Raw genomic sequence first — 18,362 nt, 5'->3', positions numbered from 1 at the left:
AATGAGGGAGAAAGCAGGAAGAACTAGTCCTGTGGTATTTCCCTCTTGCTACAGGCTCAGCTTGGGGGACCTTGAAAGGAAAAAGGCTCTGGAATTAGCTAAGAAAACTTTATTTTGCACCAAGTAGGGAACTCACACATGAGCACATATACACACACACACACATACACACACACACACTTAATACTGCTCAAGGTACTGGTCCCTGGACCTGGGTTCTGGGACCAGAATTCTGCTTTGGGTCCTCCTTGCTCTATAGTCTCTTACGCTGCAAGCTCAGATCCAAATAGGTTTCTTGAGGCAGCACCTTCATACCTCCAGGCCAGGAGTCTTGCTCAGACCCAGCGCCTGCACCAGGTCATCTCCGAGCCCACTCTTCAGTGTTCTTCTCACTGTAGGGACAGAGTAGGGTTGGAGGAGGGTGATGGGTTTAGGGCAAGCAGTGGGCTTATGGTGGGTACTCACAAGATTTACGATTGCCACGGGAACGCTTCCTTTCCCGAGCTGTAGCTGCTCGGGGACTGCTCTTGGTCACTGATTGTACTAGCAAGTCCATGATCTCATCTGATGTGTCACTGGGTAAACTGGAGCCTGGGGATTCTTCAGGGGGTGCAGTGGAGGGGCCCCCTGCTGAAGGCATGATTGGAGAGCTACTCTGGACCATACCTGTGGGAGACCAGATAGGGAGGTCAAGCCAAGGTAGCCCTAGACACCCATTACCCACAGCAGCTATAGGTCCCACCTCTGCTGCGGCGGCCATGTGTAGTATCCTCTGGCCTGCTGGTCAATAGACTCTTCATACTGGCATGACTGTCAGCATCACCTCGGCCTGGTCCACTCCCCACAGCCACTGGGACAGATGGATTGCTGGGGGTTTCCCCTGCCACACCTGAGAACTTCTCTGTCTGGAGAGGGGAGAAGAGTGAGCTGGGAGTAGGGGAAAGGAAGCAGGGGCGGCAGTCAAGACCTAGAAGGGTAACCACCTCAGTGATCATGCGTCCCCGGGTCTTGTTGCGCTCACGGTATGTGGCTCGCTTCTGCTGCTGCTGCAGTACCCGTTCACGGCAAGTCCGATACTCTAGTGCAAACTCACGCAGTGTGTGGCAGAACTGCATGATGCGCACTTCGCGGGCTGTTTGTGCAGTGTAGCCCAGGTAGAGCAGGAAGGCATGAAACCTAGGCAGGTTGGAGTAGGGGAGGGATGGGCAGTCCTGCTTGCCCTTTGAGGGATGGTGGTGGTAGTCCTGCTTCTTTTGGACCCACATCCCTACCTGTTGTAAACACGGCGGTGCACTACCCTCAACATGGCAACGCGACGGGTGCAGTGGGCCAGGAAGTGAGTGAGGCGAGCACGCAGAGCTGGGGCCAGTTCATGCTTGGCCAAGCTCCGCAGGTTCTCCTCAGCTGCCTGGCTCCGGCGCTCCAGCTGCCCCAGGTTCTCTGTCAGCTGATCAAAGTCCACCTGGAAAAGCCAATGGGTACCTTTGGGTATCCCCTCAAGGTAAGACAGTGCCTGAGGCTGCCTCTGCCAGACTGGCTTTTGTGGGCCTAGGGACACAACTGGCCTCTGTTCTCCAAAAGTTTAAAGTCGAATGTAAGAGACAAGTCTATTTGATGCAATAGGGAACAGAAGGCTTCTTGGAGGAAGTGGCAGCTAAACTGAGACTCAAAGACTGAGTAGGTGTAGCCAGGCCAAGAAAGGGAAATGCTTCTGGCAGTGCACATGGTTCACACACCTGTAGCTGGAGCACACCCTCGCATGGCAGCCCAAATAGGGAAAAGAGAGTGGAGCCAGTCCTAGGAAGCAATGCTCCCTTGTGCCCAGCCAATTTTAATTGAATCTTTTGCTGGTGCTAACCTTGGCGCAGCGGGTCAGGGCAGGGATTTCTGAGTAGAGGTCGGAGGAATCAGGTCGGGTCTGGAGCACCAGGGAGCAGAGATGGTACAGCAGTGACTGCCGGCGCACTGTGTCCTTCACCTCAGACACCTTCTCCAGGTAGCTCAGCTCAAAGCCACTGCTCTGAAAGACTCCATTTGAGCCTGGGCCTGGCTGGCTCCAGAGCCCTACTAACCTCTAGTCTTCATGTGCTCTCACTTACCTGGGAGCCATTGAGGAAGTTGCCCACAGCCAGCAGGGTAGCCAGGATGCAACGGAAGGTGGCATTCTGCACCAGCTGTTCCATTCCCACTTTCAGGTCAAACAGTGGCTCTGCAATTTCCTGGTGTAGGGCAACCAGGGGCCTTAGACTACATGGCCATCATGCTTACCTGTCCTCACTGCCTGTCCCACTTTATGACCCAGGTACCCGTTCCATGCTGTCATAGTCCAGCTTGAAGGCCCAGAGTTGTAGCCGGGCAGCCAGGCCCCCAATAGAGGCAAGAGTCATCAAGAAATTCTCAGCTGGGCCCAGGGGTACATCAGGGTTGGCCAGCTGGGCTTCCTCAATCTTCTGCCTCTCCTCCTCTGTGGGCATCATGGTCAGTAGCTTCTGAGGATGCAAACACCCCGCCACAGTGTTAGCCTGAGGCCTCATGCATTGTGGCTCTGACTCCTCAGGTCATCTGAGAGAGACCCAGGGTCTGGCAAATGCCCTGCAGAAATGTTAAGCCCATCCCCACCACCAGAGGGACTGGAAATGTCCACCTAAGAAGAGGGCCAGACCTCCCACCTCCCTTTCAAATCATTGGGTATCCCCACCTCAATGCCATCCTTGCTGACAGCAAACTCATCAAAATTGAGCAGGGAAGCCTTAATGACATGCACAGGTGGCAACGTGGTTAGGCCAATGTTGATGGCGTTGCTGCGCTTGGGGTCCAGCACTGTGGTCATTGTCCGGCGGCCCTCACCAGCTTTCTACAAGATTGAGGGAAGAGCAGTGAAAGACTAGGGCAGCAATCTTGAGAGAGCACTCCAAGATCCTCCCCTAAATGACTTAATGATTCTACAACTGGGAATCTGGGACACAAAACACTGGGATAAGCTGAAATTCTATGAGGGCTGTGCCAATGCTTTATTAAAAGAGTCTAAGACAAGTCCTTCTCCTCTCTTTATCCTGGTTTCCCCATTTGGGAGAAGAGGAACTAGCTCAGCCCCTTGATCTCTGATTTCTACCATCTCTGGTTGATTTACCTTGGAGGGTAGTACATCCTTGGCTCGGGATTCAAACAAGTGTTCCAGCCGGGCTGTATCCACTGTGACAGGCTCCAAGGAGGCCCACAGCGTGGGGCAGGGACCAAAGCGGTTTCCAGAGCTCCCATGGTCCCCAGCTAGCTTTAACTCCCGCCAGAAGAGTTTTACAGTCTTCCTCTTGGTGGGGAGGGCTGGGCCATCAGGTGCTGAGCGGGGAAGAGGGGCAGCCAGGGGTGGAGGGGGTGGGCAGGAGCCTTTGATGGGTGGGGGTGGTGGGGGAGGAGGATGTGGGGGGCCTCCAGAGTGTAGGGGAAGTGGGGGTGGTGGGGGTGGAACCCCTTTCCCGGCCTCCACAGATTCTACATTTAACATGTCCTGATCTTCATCCTCCCCTAGATCTGAGAAGTCCAAGTCCCCAATGCAGAGCTTTGGTATACGAGTTGGGAGCTCCTTGCTGGGTTCAGCCTTGGGGCTTGGTGGCACCAATGGTTCCTTAGGCTCTAGCTCAAGGCTCTGCTGGGCCCGGAGCAGGATTCGAGGGACCGGGCTCTGGGGTGTTCTGGGTGCAGGGGGTGGCTCTGGGGAGTCCCACAGTTCCCGGATGCCTGGAAAAGGGAAGCAGCTATTGGCATCATGCCCTCTATGCACTACAAGGGTGGGATTTTGGATTCTGTCCAGCTGCCTACTCACCTGGGGGTCCATCCGCCTCATCTGGTGTGGCCCCAGCCAGTGTCTCTGCCCGGCCATGGGCCAGTGCAACCTGCTTCTCTGTTTCTGCTGCAGCCACACTCTCCAGGAACCGGGCTCTGAGGGGAGATACTTGTCAGTGATGGTGTCTGACACAAGTCCAGCCCAGGGTGGTGCACATGCCTTGCTGAGCTCCTGGACAATGCCCCCAACTGCAGGCACACACAGGCACAGTCCATGCACTGAGCAGACCCCTGTGCCCCCAAGGCGAGCCCCTGTTCAATTCTCCACATCTGGGTAGTTAGTGCCAATCCAACATTCCAAGGTCAAGGTAAGGGAAAAGCTCTACTTAACATCTAACTTGCAACTTTCATGTTCACTGTCCTGCCTTTAGATAAGGACCTTTACAGCAGGGAAAGGGGTTGGTTGTCTGGCAGCTATTGAGACCTACAGCCTGCCTGTAGAAAAGGACCTAGTAAATGATGGGCACTCAGTTTATGTCGAAATAATGAATGTGATCCAAAGTTTTCTTTCTGGTCCCTCCAGTTTCTGTTGGTCGCAGTCATGATCCTTCCCTCAGTTTTAGGTTGCTCCACCACTCACATACCACACTGCACCCTAGATCCCCTCCCTGCTGTGTTCCCAAGCTGAGTATCCCTATTCCCATTTCTGTTTAAGCTGTTAAAGTTTCACAATTGAAGCACAGGGACCACTCTGACCACAGTGAACTGCTTTCCCAATGCTTGATGTTTGGGTTACTATGGAGGCATAAATCTGGTGGCAGGAGGAGGGTCTAAGAATCCCCCAGTTCTGGCTGCCTGGGGCATGTGGAACCCCTGCTGGGGAAGCGATGCTGAAGCCCTGAGCACATGGCAGGCCTGGCAGGTTGGCCTCTGTACTTACTCCAGCCTGGCCTGCCCAGTAGGGGACAGGGGGACGGGTGGGCTCTCAGGGGCCCTGGGTGGGGGGACGAGAGGAAGAGATGGTAACTGTGGTGCCGGTTCCACCTCAAGGCCCATTTTCTGGCACACAGAGTTTGGGCAGTAAAATCAGGAGGAAGAGAAAGAAGTAGAGGAGGTAGGAGGACATGAGGACACTGAAAAGGGAGGGGAAAGACAGACATGAAGCAGGACAGCGTGCAGAAGAGTCAAAGAGCAGAACAAGACTGACAGAAACAGAAGGAAAGGGAGCAGGGAGACACGACAAGAGGCAAAGACAGGTGGAATGTTGGAAGGAGATAAAGAGAAGCCACAGGAGGAGGTCCAGGCAGAGCTGAACCCCACGCCCAGCAGTCACTTACCAAACGGGAGCAGTTTGGTGAAGTCTGGAAAGAAAGAGAAAAGCACGCGTTTGGGCAGAGGAGGCTGAGGGCCCGTGGAGGGGCACAAAGTGGAGGGACAGTTGGAGACAGGACTCTGGGAGCCGCCTCTATCTTCCTACTTACTTGTAGATGCTCCTCTCACAGGAGCTGCCGGCTGAGGGCGCCACGGATATGGCAGGAAAAAGGTTCACCAAGGTACCAAGCCCCGAGGCAGGGCCCACAGGGCTGGAGGCAGGGCTTATCAGCTGGGCAGGGCTCGTGGAAGAGGCGGGGCCTATCGGCGAGGCGGAGCCTGTGGGGCTGCAGGTAGGGCCTGTCAGCAGATAGGGTCACGCCTGGCCGACTCACCCCTCCCCCGCTCCCCAGGCGCGTACTTACCCAGGTTCTGGGGCACGCATAGGACAGCCTCCCCCTTCCAGAGATCGGCGGCTCCTCTTGCCCTCTTCTGAAGAGGGCTTTCGTCGCTCCCGCCGACCACCTGCAGCTGCAGCGGCTGCTGCTTCTTCCAAGTCTCCATCTTCCAATCGTAGGGCGCTCTAGCCGAGGTAGGCCAGGGAGTGAGCCTGTGGTTGAGGCCCTGTAGGCCGTGCTGGGGAACTGCACCTCTCCCTCCCATTCTCCTACTTCGGGCCCACCTCATAGAGCATAAGCTGTGTGCGCAGGTCGACATCAGTGCCCGCAGTGCCCAAGTGACGCTGTACCAGGGCCTCCATGCCCTGCTGCTCCAGTGCATCTGTCACGTCGTAGAAGGAGTCCTGATCTGGGAGTGCAGCCAGCGTCTGGAGAGAAGGGATAGAAAGCCAAGGCAGAGGGTGATGGGGACCATAGGTCAGCAACCCCAGGGCCCCATAGTTAGCACCTGGTCCCCCCACCACACCTTGTTGATAAGGGTGACAGTATACACCAACAGCTCAGGATCAGCACCATTCTTCTCTTCCAGGATAGTTACCAGATTAGCCCAGGGAAGAGCACCTGCCACACAGAAAGGCCAGTCGTCATGGGTGGGTGGGGGGCAAGCAGGACAGAGGGCTCTGAAGGGAAGCAGAGGAAGGGACAGGCTCTGACCGGTGGCGCAGGCCACAGAGTTGACTGCCTGGATGAAAAGCGGTGCGTTGTTTTCAGAGTATTCCACAAACACCAGCAGCAGCTTCAAGGCTGTCTTCACCACCAAGCGGGACTATGGGAAGATGTCACTACATGTGAGTGGGGTTTGGGACAGAACTCTGCTAGCTCCTGTAGGAAGGGGGAAGGGCTTCTGGGGTTAGACCGAGAAAGAATAGTCTAGGCTGAAAGACCTTGGTTCCAGGCCTAGGCCCAGAAATGCCTTCTAGGCTTAGAGGAGCCTCAGATTTGCTCCATTCCAGCCCACTTTGTAGGAGAGGAAACTGAGGCCCAGACAAGCAATGTGAGAGGGGTGCCTGGCTGGGTAAAGGGACACTTACCAGACTGGCACACAGTGTGTACAGCCATTGCACTGTCTCACTGTGGGCTACCACCCCCAGCATCCCGTCCACAAAAAGCATCAGCTGGCCCAGTGCTGTGGACACAGGAATGGGAAGAGGTCAGTGGGGGTGGGGTCGGGGTCGGGGCGGAAGTCATAGGGGAGGAATGGGACTGACCTCGAAGGATGTAGCTTTGGTAGTTGTGGTCAGCAGCAGCACCCACACGAATCAGGCAACTCAGTCCTTCTGAGTGCACAAATTCAGGCACCAGGTCCTTGTCTTCCTAGAGGCACCACAGGGGATTTTAGGGAGGTTTGGGCTGGCTACCCATCCCCAGCCTGCCTCTGGGCCTCACCTGGAAGATTTGCTTCAGTGAGAAGAGGGAACGGCGGAGCTCAGGGCCACTGGACCCATACAGTTTTTCTGCAAGGGGTAGGTAGGCATGAAACCCTCAAGGTGACAGTCCTCCTCCACTAAGATACAACCACAACCTCCCACCAAAGAAGATTCTAGTATTCTCCTCTATTCCCTAACTCTGGGTACTTCCTGCTACTGCCACCACTGTAATCTAGCTGAGGCATTAGCCCTGGCCCTGGGAAAAGAGGTCAGGGGAGGGCAAGAGGGGGCACATTCAGTCTCCAATCTACTCTGTCCACAGTGTCACACAGGCCTGAAAGAAACTGGACCAACTGGGCTATGGAGGTGGGGATACTGGGAGGACACACTCACCCAAGATAGCGTTGACTCTCACTGACAGCTGGGTTCGCAGAATCAAAGTGGGCTTCCGCCCTTTGCTGGAATCAAGCAGCCCAGTCAGCAGCTCCCAACCCATTCCTCAAGGTCCCACCCCCTGAACCAATGCAGCAAAAGTCCTCCACATGCCAACCCTGGCCCAGTTCCTTCCTTCCTAAGCACTACTCCAAGGGCCCAAGGCTTGGCCAGACAGGAGAGTTTGTGTAAACACAGGTATTTCAGGTATGTGGGAGAGCTCCTACATCCATCTTAGGCAGCAGGTAACACTGCTAGGCTTTGATTCCCCTGGCACAGTTCCCTGGGGTGGCAGGAGGTGACCCCTGGCCCAGGCTGTAGATCAAGTGTCTCAGCTGCTGACACCTGAGCCAGCCCCTGGTGGAGACAAGGGTGGGGGCTTGAACCAGACCCATGCTGGCTCCTGTGGAAGATGGGGAAGGGCTCCTTGCCTCTCTGGCTCTATCAGTTCTAACCTGATCTCTTCATAGAAGCCCTCCAACATCTCCCGCTGCTCTTCCAGGGACAGCTCAGGGTCCAGGTAGTATCCAGAGGGAGACACTTGCAGGGCACAATCCTCCAGCTGGGGGTAAAGGAATAGCTGTTAGGGCTGGTGCTATAGTTTAGATGTTGAATGTCCCCTGCAGTCCATGTGTTAAGGGCTTGTTCCCCAGGCTGGGGTTATTGAGAAGTGGTGGAACCTGTGTAAGGTGGAGCCTTATGGAAGGCTCTTAAGATGCCCTCAGAGAGATTATGAGACCCCAGCCAGTCCAGTCTTTCTCTTTGCTTTCTGGTTCATGAGGTGTAAGCAATTTGCTTTGTTAAGTACTCCTGTCATGATATGCCACCCTCACCAGAGGCCCAAAGAAATAGGGCCATTCTCTTTGGATTTAAACCTTCAGAACAATAGACCAAAATTAACTTTTTATCTTTTTATAAGTTAATTGCCATGGTATTTCATTATAGTAACACAAAGCTGACTAATACAGCTGGGGAAGAGGTGCCAGGCGTAGTGGCACATGCCTGTAGCTTGAGAAGCTAAGGCAGGATGATCACAAATTGGAGGTCAACCTTAGCAACCTAGCAAGATCCTGTCTCAAAATAAAAAATAAAAAGGACTGGGGATGTAGTTTAGTGATAAAGTGTCCCTGGATTCAATCCCCAGTACCAAACAAGAAAACAAAATCTCCTATAACCTCTTACTTTCCACTTGGGGTGTGTCAGAGAGGCACACAAGCATCTACACTGTAGCTGTGCATTCCTTCAGCAATTGTTTCTCAAACACTTTTTATGTACTGAACGCATCCATCTGAGGTGTCAGGCTTTCTTGCCCTTTGTATGTGCCATCTCCTCTCCTGGTTAACACATATTTATTCTCTAGGTTTTAGATTAGATAACAATTTTGGAAAGCTTTCCTGAATCGTCCAGCCAATGATATGGAGTCCACCCCACTCAGTATATATGCTCCTTGCTGAGACATCCCATACAACCTTATAATATCCTTGACACAACACTAGTCTCCTTCCTCATTGACTGGCTTCAGGCACTCTGCCTGTGATGTTCCCTGCTGTACCTGCAGAGCTTAGCATACCACCGAGCACATAGCAAGTGTTCACTGAACACTTGTTGAAGTAATGAACACAAATGAAGAAGGGGCATGGAGAGAAGATGGGAGGAAGTTCCTGCCTTCAAGGAAGCTCATAAGCATGTGGAGTGAAAAGCTGTAGCTACAAAGTATTGAAGCTCAGAGAGAAAATGTTAAGCATGTAGTAAGGTGCAAACCCAGCTGGCAAAGCTGGGAACATCTCTGCAAGTAAGATATTGAGGAACAGGGGATGATCTATAGACTCCCAAGACACTTTAGGCCTCAGTTGCTTTGTCTTTCTCCCAAGTTATAATGGTACTAGTTGGATCTCAGATTTTAGGGTTTGACTCAGTCAATCTACAGTGGGTCCTGAAACAGGCATTTGTAACATGAAGATATGTGCTCCATCCATGTATTCACTTTCCATGTTTTTGTCCCCTAAACTTGGCTCCCGTCCACCACCACCAGGCATGGCATTTAGCCCCTTGAAAAATACCTTATAGAAAGGCCAGAATGATGTGACTCCAGAGAGTCTGATGGCAACACTATGCCTTGTTATGGACATCTCCCCCACCATACAGTACTGGTATGCAGGGCTAAGCAAAGTCCCCTTTATTTGAGCCACTCTGGCCCTTGAGGTGCTATGGCCCAGGAAGAGCCCACTTCTGGAAAGCCAGAAGGTCTTATGGTCTCCATTTCACTGAACAAGTCAAACCCAACATTTGTCCTGCTGTTTGGTCAGCCCTGCCCTGCTCTGGACCCCACCCAAGGGTTTCCAGCTTCCCTTGGTTCCCTGGGGGGAAAGGGAGTCCAGCTTCAGCCTCTGCCACTGCTTGGCACCCCTACTCCTGCCTCAGAATCTGATCCGGCTCCCTCCTGGCAGTTTAACCCCTGTAGGGCCCTTGGGTGACCCCTCCAACCCCCCTCGCTTGGGACACAGGACACAGGACAAACACTCCAGCCTGTTCTCTGTCCCACTTCCTGCCTGGCTGCCTGCCCTTCCTTGGGCGCCTTGGGCGGGCCTGGCCTCTGTCCCCTCCCTGGGAGCAGAGTCATCCTCTCCAGGGCCTACTGAGAATATAGGCCTGAAAGGGGGCATCAAGATCCTAGGGCTAGGGTATCTTGCCCAGGGCCAGCTCATTTGAGGCCACCTTCACATTCCTCATGATCCCTCTTCATGATGGGGGGGGACGACAGCCTACCCCCACACTCCAGCCCAGCCCAGTCCCCTCTCCCTGCATCTTGGACTGGAGTATTCTGGGTTCCTAGAGAAAACATACATACCCCAGAGCCACAACCCCGCTTCTAGTCACCCCAAATCACACATTCATCAACCAGACTGTTTAAGGTGCAGAGGACACAGCAGGAACCAGATACTACCTCTGCCTTCCCATCCTTCCAGTCCAGCAAGGAAGACAGACAGGCTTGACTCAGAAAAAGCTCATCATAAATGTCGAATCACAACTTCCATGAGTGCTAAGAAAGGGGAGGGGCAGACTGGTAAACACTGGAGGTTGATCATATTAGCCATGGTAACCACTCACACACCTAGGTATATGATTAGGTATGTCTGTGCACAGGTTAAAGTAGCATATCCACAGAGGTTAGGCCCACAATGCTGTCTTCCCCTTCTGTATGCAGTCTTGTGTGCTCCCATCCCAAGTGAGCAGAGAATGGCCCTTTTCTCCAGAATACCTGTTAGGGCTAAGTGGTCCATCTCCTCTAGCTTCCTCAGGCAAGTCTAACCCTTTCCTCTATGATCAGAGACAAGACCTCCTCAGCCGCTTCACTTGTCCAGTCCTGCCAGTGTTCCAATCCTAGGGAGGAGATCCAGGGATAACACCTAGTCTAATGCCTTCAAAACTGTCCCCCAAACCCCAGCCACCTGTCCTGGCGGAGGTGGGGGATGGTGGGCGAGAGTCATCAGCAGCAAAAAGGGGAGATTTCTGCCACCAGGGTGGTGCTTATCCTTCACACTCCTGGTTCCTTCCTGGGGTCACCATTCTGAAAGCCAAACCTCTGGCCCTTGTTTCTCACACCCTGGGACTAGGCCAGGTTTGAGCAAGTCCGAACCCAGTCCCTGCTGACAAGGCTGTATACAGGCCCATATTCTCAGCTCCATCCTGGATCTTGTCTTCCTCACTTCTCGGGTGTCTATCTTTGGATGGAATTCCTCCCCCATTCCAGGCTCAGCCCCTCACTTCAGCCTTCAGCCCACTTTTCTCTTTACTCTCCAGACTCAGGCTTTTCTGGCAGCCCAAACTCATTGGTTACATATGGTTTTATTTTATTTATTTATTTATTATTTTTTAATTTTGCAGGGCTGGGTATCAAACCCAGGGCCTTGCATGCACTAGGCAAGTGCCCTACCACTTAGTTATACTCCAAGTCCCCTTACATATGGTTTTTTTTTTTTTTTTTTTTTTTTTTTTTTTTTTTTTTTTTGCGGTGCTGGGGATCGAACACAGGGCCTCGTGCTTGACAGGCAAGCACTCTGCCAACTGAACTATCTCCCCAGCCCACATATGGTTTTATAAACAGGATAAAGCAGTTTAAGGGATCATGGTATCTATCCTTTCCCCATTTTTGATACTGGGGATTGAATCCAGGGCTTTACCACTGAGTTACATTTTGAGGTTTTAGTAGGGTTTTCTGTTTTTTAAATTTTGGGATGGGGGAGTCTCACTAAGTTGCTGAGACTGGCCTTGTGATTCTTCTGTCTCAGTCTCATGAGATGCTGGGATTACAGACATGTACCAAACAGGCCTGGCTCTAGCCGCGCCCCACCCCCAATACTTTTTATAACAGTGTAATCAGGTAAGCATGAATATGCAGCAATAGAGTGCAAGGAAGATGGAGGAGAGGACAGAATTACATGCTGAAGGGCTCTTGTTTTAGGAAGTAATTGGTCCACTATCTCTTTTGACTCCTTTTCTATAAACATAGGACCCTGTACTCTTAAGACCCTCCTTTCCTTTTATCTTATGTCTCTAGTTAGACTGAGACTTCCTGGATGACATGGATGGGCTCTGGGGAAGGAAATCCACATTTGCTATGCCTCCAATGTGTGGATGCCTAGTTCATTTGATTCTCCTGATTATCTTTTTACAAGTGAGGAAACCAAGCCTCAGAAAGAAAATGAATTGCTCTAGGTAGCACAGTCTTGAATGGAACCAGAACTAATTGACTCAGATCTTGGGTGGATGGGCCTTGAAAGAGCTCCAGGGAACCCTGAAAAGAAAGTGGAGTGTAGGCTGGGGCCTGCAGGATTGCCAAGGGCTGGATACTGCCCCCTCAGTTTTCTGGATTTTGTAAATATCCCAAACTGGTCCTCCCAGTTCCAATAAGGGAACACAAATACACACACACACACACACACACACACAGAGTACATGCTAGTCACTAGGGTCACAAAATCTACCTCTGCCAGGACCTAGGTCCTGGGGTCCAGCTTCTCTAGCCCAGAAAGACCAGCAGCTGGAACATGCCACACGAAAAGCTGGCAGGCCACCATTCATGCTCACATTCCAATTTTCTCCAGTCTTCAAAGTGACTCCATAGCAGGGGATGAAAGATCTCTGTTCATCACCAGAGCACCCTACAGTCCCCTTAAGAATCTACAAGGACTCCTTCAGTTAGTCCCTAACCTAGAAGGTCAGTTTCATACTTAAGCCCCCTTGCCATAAGGGCTCCTGAGGGGTAAACAGGGCTGAAGTGGATTGGAGTAGGGTCAGGACATATTCTGGCACCATGCCACCCCTGTCCTACTCTAATCTTCAGTCACAGTTGGCTGGGGGAACAAAATTATTGGTAATGACCAGATTTCTAGGGTTATCCTTGCTGCTAGGAAGAGTGGACTCCTCTACCCCTTGCAACAAGATCAGAGAAACACCTCAGGTCCTCTACCCAATGCTCAGGAAGAAGTGAGTAGTATCCCAGATGTGGCGAGCCCTTTTGAGTCTCAGAGGGGGCTCCTAAGGTCCTTTCTAGAAGAGAAGGTAGAAATGATTAGCTCTGGATTAAGAAATAAGATGGTAAAGAACCAATTCTCCCTGGGGTGGGGGCAAGTCCTTGGGCTGGGAGAGCCTTTACATATATGAGAGAAAGACACTCCTGAGTGCCCCTGGTCTGGGAACTTTCAGCCTGGCCCAAGGCACTGTCAGGCTTCCCCCACCAACCAGGGCCAGGAGATGAGTCAGAGACTATGAACAGGAGCTTCCTCCTAGACTTGGAGGAAATGAGCAAGGCCTTCTCAGACCTGCAAGCTCTGAAATGGTTTAAAAACAGAGTCCTCAGGGGAACTCCAGGCCCAGTGGAGTGTGGGGGCAGAATCCCAGAGAGAGTGGGCCCTCTTCTATACACACCCAGGGAGGGTGCAGAGTGTACAGGAATGATGGAGACCAGTGCTCCAGAGTGGGAGGCCAGAGGTCACTTGGTTGTGTTCTGTCCTCTGCTTGACAACTGTACACAGGAAACAGCAGTGGGTAGGCAACCCCTCTCTATTCTGCCCTATAGCCTGGGACAGTGATGCCTGGGTTTTAGGCCACCTCTTCCTTTGGGAAGGCTAGCAAAGTATGCCTGAGTCATGTCTGGGCTTCTGGGGCACCAGCTTAAAGGACAGGGGAGGAACCAGTTGTTGACATTTCCTGTGAGGAGGAGCCTTGCTCCCCCTTCCTCAGCTCTCTGATGTTCCTGCCCCATCCCTATTCACAGTCCCTCTTCCTCCAGCCTTCTATTCTGAGTCTGTGGTCACAGTTTATATTTGGGACAAGCACATCACAGTGCATCTGACCATTCCTGGAAAAGCTGCCAGCTCCAGGGAGTTCTGGTTACAGACACTGTGGTAACTTAGCTTGAAGGTCCCCAAAGTCTCTCAGTGGGGGAGGGGGCAGTCTTCAGTACTCCAGGTGGGAGATCCTGAAAGGGCACAGACCAGAAGCAGAGTCGGATGTGAGGGACTTAACATTCTCCCATGCAGCTCAAGGCACCTGGTGGGATGGGGACTTGATCTTATTTTTTCCTTTATTTGTGGTGATAGAAAGCAAACCCAGATTCCTGTTGTATGCTAAAGTCATACAACATGTTTGCAATGTTGAATGCAGGAGACCAGGTATCTAAATAAGGAGAAGGGATGGTTCTGAACCTCTTCCCTGCAGCTGACCTCCCAGGTCTAACCCTGGTTGTAAAGAGGAGTGTCAGGGCTAGGTCCTGCTCTAGAGTGGGAGAATGGGAGGAATACTATATTATGGTAGTGCTCCAGCCTGTTTCTGAAGCAGTTCCAGGAAGCAGAACCGCCTCAGTTCAGTACCCCTTTCTCCCTAGCCCACCTACTGAGTGGCAGGTAAACTCTGGCTGGACACACTTCTAGGCTCACTTAAGTCTGCTCCAGTGAATAGGGCAGGACTCTGGAGATGGGTAATACGCTGCAACTTTTCAGTTGTGGCCTTGAAGCCCAGTCTCTGCAGGGACATGCGCCACTCCCCAGGCGGGTAGTCTCCCCACCCCTCCCGCGGGCGCTCGGAGGCGGAGCTGGCAGCAGCGCGAGGAATGCAGGCCTGGGGGCCCGGCGCCCAGGGCACATTCCAGGGGAGACCCCGGTCCCAGGGGGCCTGTTTGTGCAACTCGACGTCCAGCTGAGGACACCCCCACCAACTCCTTTGCCGTTTCCCCACTACTCGGAATGACCCGCTGGCAGGGAACCCCAGGGGATGAAAGTGCGCCTCCCGGAGCCTTGGCCCGGAAACAGCGAGCCGGAAGGGCTGCCTGAGGGGGTCTGTGGGCTGCGAGTCCGTGTGGAGGGGAGGTCTGGCCGGCCATCTGGAAAAGGGCCTCTTTCGTACTGTGCAAAGTCGGCCTTGGGGCGCCGGTAAACTAGGGCAGACCGGAGGTTTAAAATTAGCCGGGCCCGCCTCCTCCCTTCCAGGCGCTGGCCACCAGCGGCGGGTGTACGCGGGGGTGGGGGGGCGGTGACTCAAAGGGCTTTTCCACCCGGTGCAGCCTCCCGCGCTCTGAGTAGCCCGGGCCTGGTCGCTTCCCGGGGACTCCCCTCACCCGGCAGTCTTTTCTCGGCGGGTACTTCCAGCCTCTAGATACCACTCCACCTCTAGGGCCCGCCCTGGATCCGTCCTTCCTCCTGCTACCGCACCTCTCACCTGAAGCAGGTGGAAGCTGGCCCCGCCCCAGCTCCGCCTCCTGGGTCCGTTACAGCCCAAACAATTAGTGACACTCAGTCCAGGGCAGCCACCTTTGCAGACCCGCAGCAAGAGGTCACCGGACACCTCTTTAGGTGGACCTCACTTCGAGGAGAAGCCAGGACAGCATAGACCACAAACTGAGAGTCTCCGTCGCCCGCAGTCGGAGCAGCATGGACCCTGGGATCCCACTCCAAGTTTTTCCTGAGTACACGCTCCAGTCCCTTCTAGAGGCACCTCCCATCGGCTTTCAAGGCGCGGACCCTGAACTCCCGATCGCCCCAACTTTTCTCCTTCTCTCACCTTGAGTGGCGCCCCCAGCAGGCGGTGCAGCGCAGGTATCTGCGCACTCAGGGGCAGGGCCCCGTCCAGGCTGCAGGTAGGGGCCCGTCGTGGCTCGGGGAAGTTGGCACATGCAAAGGGGTCGGTGTCTTCCAGATACTGCACCCTCACGGTCACCACTGATACTGGTTCCCCGTCCCCGCGGTCTTCCCCTCCCGCCATGGTTCTGCCACCGGCTCGCACCGCGCGCCTCGGTGTTCCTGACCCGCAGCAGCTTCCACTCGTCTAGCCCTGCTGCTTGGGCTGGGCCGGACCGGACGCTGTGTGGGGGCGGAGCCAGACGGAGGCGGGGCCGAGGAGGGGGTGGGACCAAGACTAGGCCCCAAATGCGCGCGGGGGGGGTAACTACTGCTAGGGGCGGGGTTTGCACCAACCACTCAGAAAACCCGATAGTGATCCCGTTAGTTCCCTGATTTGGAGGGCGGGAAAACCCGAGCTGGCGCCCCGCCTTGGAGAGCGCAGAGACTGGGAAGGCTTTCTTTGGGCTTAGGGTAGGTGAAGCTGCTCTTCTTTGCGGGATGTTAGGGCAGGTGGGACGGAAGTTCCTTCAAATAGTGGCCGACCAGGTCTCCCTCAGTTTAGGAATGAGATGGTCCTGATTCCTCCAGTTTGAATGGAAGCATTTCCCTCACCTGGCGAAAAAGCAGTTGAGAGGGGTCTCTTTCATTTTGCAGTAAGAAGTGAAAATAGATTTCGTTGTCTGAAGGAAGAGGTGGAATCGGTTCTCTTTAGTTGTGTGAAGAGGGACGGGTGCCCTTTCTCGAAAAAGAATGGGATGAGTCAGTTTGAGGAGGCAGGTAGCACATGTTCCACTCAGTTTTGGAGAAGAACTGGGATGGGTGTCCCTCATCTTGAAAAGTAGAGTCAACCTTCCTATTTGGAGCGAGATGAGGCGAATGACCCAGTTGGGTAGATCGCTTCGTATTTAAAGGGATTCTATAGGTTCCTTTTGGTTTCATGGAAAAGATGAGTGGCGCTCCCTGCAGTTTGGGGAAGAGGGCCGGTACCTCTCCAAGAGATAAGAGAAACCCTCAGCCTGGAGTGCATTGGGCCCAGTTCGGGGTTTGGGGTTACTAGGGACTAAGCAGTCCTGCTTAGTCCATCACTGCTTGGGGCGCGCCCAGTGCGCGTGCGCAGTTCCGGTCGGGGCGGGGGCCTGAAGGGGTCTCAGGTTTGGGAAAGCAGCGCGGAAGGCTGCAGCGCACTGCCCCCTGCGGTCTGCACAGGGCGACGGTGTGGTGCGCGGCCTGGGCACCTGGGGCTGGCTGCTCGCGGCCAGGCAGCAGTCGCCACAGAACCTCGCCCCTTCTTCCTGTCCCTGGCCCCTGGGACCCCCGCCCCTCCCGCGGCAGGCTGCCCCTGGAGGACAGTGGTCGCTTACCATTCCGAATCCGGGCGATGGGAGGTTTGGGCGGGAGGGGGCGGACTTAAAGAGTAGATTTTGGGACTCGGGGAAGGGCTGCTTTGGGAAATTTCCGGAGGTGGGATTAGTCTAGAGAGGATGGAGGGGGGGACCCCGACTATGGTCGTCCGGGGCAGGGTCTCGGAGTCCAGATCTGGCCCGAGGGTATCGGAACCAGGATTGGGGGGAGCGGGCCCCACGTGCCTGTGACGCGGGGGCGCCCGGTAGGCGGCGGCGGCGGCGGCGGCTGCGACGCGGGGCCGGCAGCCGTTTGGTGCCGGGAGGGCGGCGAGGCAGGCTGCAGGATGCTGCGCGCTGCACTGCCCCTGCTCGGGCTGCCCCTGGCTGGGGCGGGGGCGGCCGAAGAGCCCACCCAGGAGCCGGGGTCGTGGGGCGAGCCTCCCCCGGGCTTGACGCTCTTCCGCTGGCAGTGGCACGAGGTGGAGGCGCCCTACCTGGTGGCCCTGTGGATTCTGGTGGCCAGCTTGGCCAAAATCGGTGAGTGCGTGTGTGCGTGCGCCAGGCCAGCGGCCGGCAACAGACCCGCCCCCAATCCCTAGTCCCCAGATTCCGACAGGCTTCTTCCACATTGCCCGGGCTTAGGTTCGGATTCCAAAAATCCCGGTTCGCACCCAGTTCCTGCGCCTTCTCTTGTGAGTCTCCCTCCTCCCGTTCTCCGTAGAAGCTCCAAGCATTTTCCTTCCTGAAGGACTGCCCCTGCTCTCTCCAGCTCCATCTTTGGGTTCCTTTGCCCCCTTTGCTCTCCTCTTCCCCTTGCAGTGAGCCCTCCTCTGTCCAGCTTCTCCCCAACCAATGCCCAGCCTCCCAGAAACCTCCGTCGGCGGTTATGTGAGGATGTGCGAGGACATTAAGGGGATGGTATTCTCCGAGGAACTCAGACATCCTGGTCCTAAGGAAGCCGGCTTCCCTGAAGACGTCCAAGTATCCATTCCCTTGGGATACTAAACTGCCACTTTTCCTCTAGCTCACCTGTGCACCCCACCGTAAAGATAACACATTCTTGCGCCTAGGTGTCCTCCGTCCCACGCACTCCCATTCAAATTCACATTCTTCCCACTTCGGGGTATAAGAAACTTCCATTTATTGGGGCTTTACTGTGTGCCTACCCTAGTTGCTTTTATACCTTCAACCTCCTTCAGTTCTCAAAACAGTGAAGGGTGTTTCAGACTCTTTTCCTTGAATAGAGCTGCTTTCCCTTGCCTCTGCCCCTTCCTTCCTCCTCTTTTTTTGAGCAGCCAGTGGTCCCTCCTCCCACCAGAGACCCTCCTCCTTCTCCCTGTTGTGCAGGCTCTGCTGTGGGGGTGACTAATTATAGCTGAGCGTTGCTACTCACTCCCCATTTATGCTGGCACAGCCTGTACTCCAGGCTTACCAATACGGCCTTCATGTAGGAATCTCACAGCCTAGAATTTGCCCCCCTTCTCCCCAAGGAACTTTGCTTGGTGGCAGTCGTGGTGGTGCAGTCCTGGACAGAAACAGAACTCTGTACTCTGC

The 18,362-nt window shown here is 54.3% G+C and overlaps 2 protein-coding genes across 7 annotated transcripts in view; one reads left to right on the top strand and one right to left on the bottom strand.

The window, feature by feature from the left end:
- Nucleotides 1-102: 102 nt before the first annotated feature.
- Fhod1 (formin homology 2 domain containing 1) lies at nucleotides 103-15,687 on the bottom strand. Of its 3 annotated transcripts, none has more exons than XM_047527825.1 (24): nucleotides 15,407-15,687; nucleotides 7,804-7,910; nucleotides 7,310-7,374; nucleotides 6,936-7,003; nucleotides 6,758-6,863; nucleotides 6,581-6,675; nucleotides 6,204-6,315; nucleotides 6,016-6,110; nucleotides 5,774-5,917; nucleotides 5,517-5,674; nucleotides 5,262-5,438; nucleotides 5,118-5,141; nucleotides 4,721-4,774; nucleotides 3,821-3,936; nucleotides 3,131-3,735; nucleotides 2,699-2,854; nucleotides 2,307-2,489; nucleotides 2,100-2,219; nucleotides 1,859-2,020; nucleotides 1,272-1,462; nucleotides 984-1,176; nucleotides 743-905; nucleotides 466-666; nucleotides 103-392 (listed from the first exon to the last, which is right to left on the bottom strand). In XM_047527825.1, exons 1-24 carry the CDS (start codon nucleotides 15,605-15,607, stop codon nucleotides 310-312), a joined length of 3,579 nt encoding a protein of 1,192 aa, XP_047383781.1. In that variant the 5' UTR covers nucleotides 15,608-15,687; the 3' UTR covers nucleotides 103-309. The 3 variants fall into 3 exon arrangements, with proteins under 3 accessions (XP_047383781.1, XP_047383783.1, XP_047383782.1); XM_047527827.1 differs by lacking the exon at nucleotides 15,407-15,687 and adding an exon at nucleotides 15,065-15,325; XM_047527826.1 differs by lacking the exons at nucleotides 4,721-4,774; nucleotides 5,118-5,141.
- Nucleotides 14,934-18,362, top strand: part of Slc9a5 (solute carrier family 9 member A5) — a 23,373-nt gene continuing 19,944 nt past the window's right edge. For 2 of the 4 annotated variants that reach the window (XM_047527831.1, XM_047527830.1), the window contains exon 1: nucleotides 16,207-17,345. In XM_047527831.1, the coding sequence (XP_047383787.1) occupies nucleotides 17,153-17,345 (193 nt within the window). In that variant the 5' untranslated portion in view covers nucleotides 16,207-17,152. Of the gene's footprint in view, nucleotides 15,483-16,206; nucleotides 17,346-18,362 lie in introns of those variants that run through there. The other 2 variants (XM_047527832.1, XM_047527833.1) reach the window with 2 other exon arrangements.

The sequence above is a fragment of the Sciurus carolinensis genome, chromosome 16, assembly GCF_902686445.1.
Source record: "Sciurus carolinensis chromosome 16, mSciCar1.2, whole genome shotgun sequence".
Lineage (NCBI taxonomy): Eukaryota > Metazoa > Chordata > Mammalia > Rodentia > Sciuridae > Sciurus > Sciurus carolinensis.
This window is presented reverse-complemented; position numbering and strand designations above follow the sequence as displayed.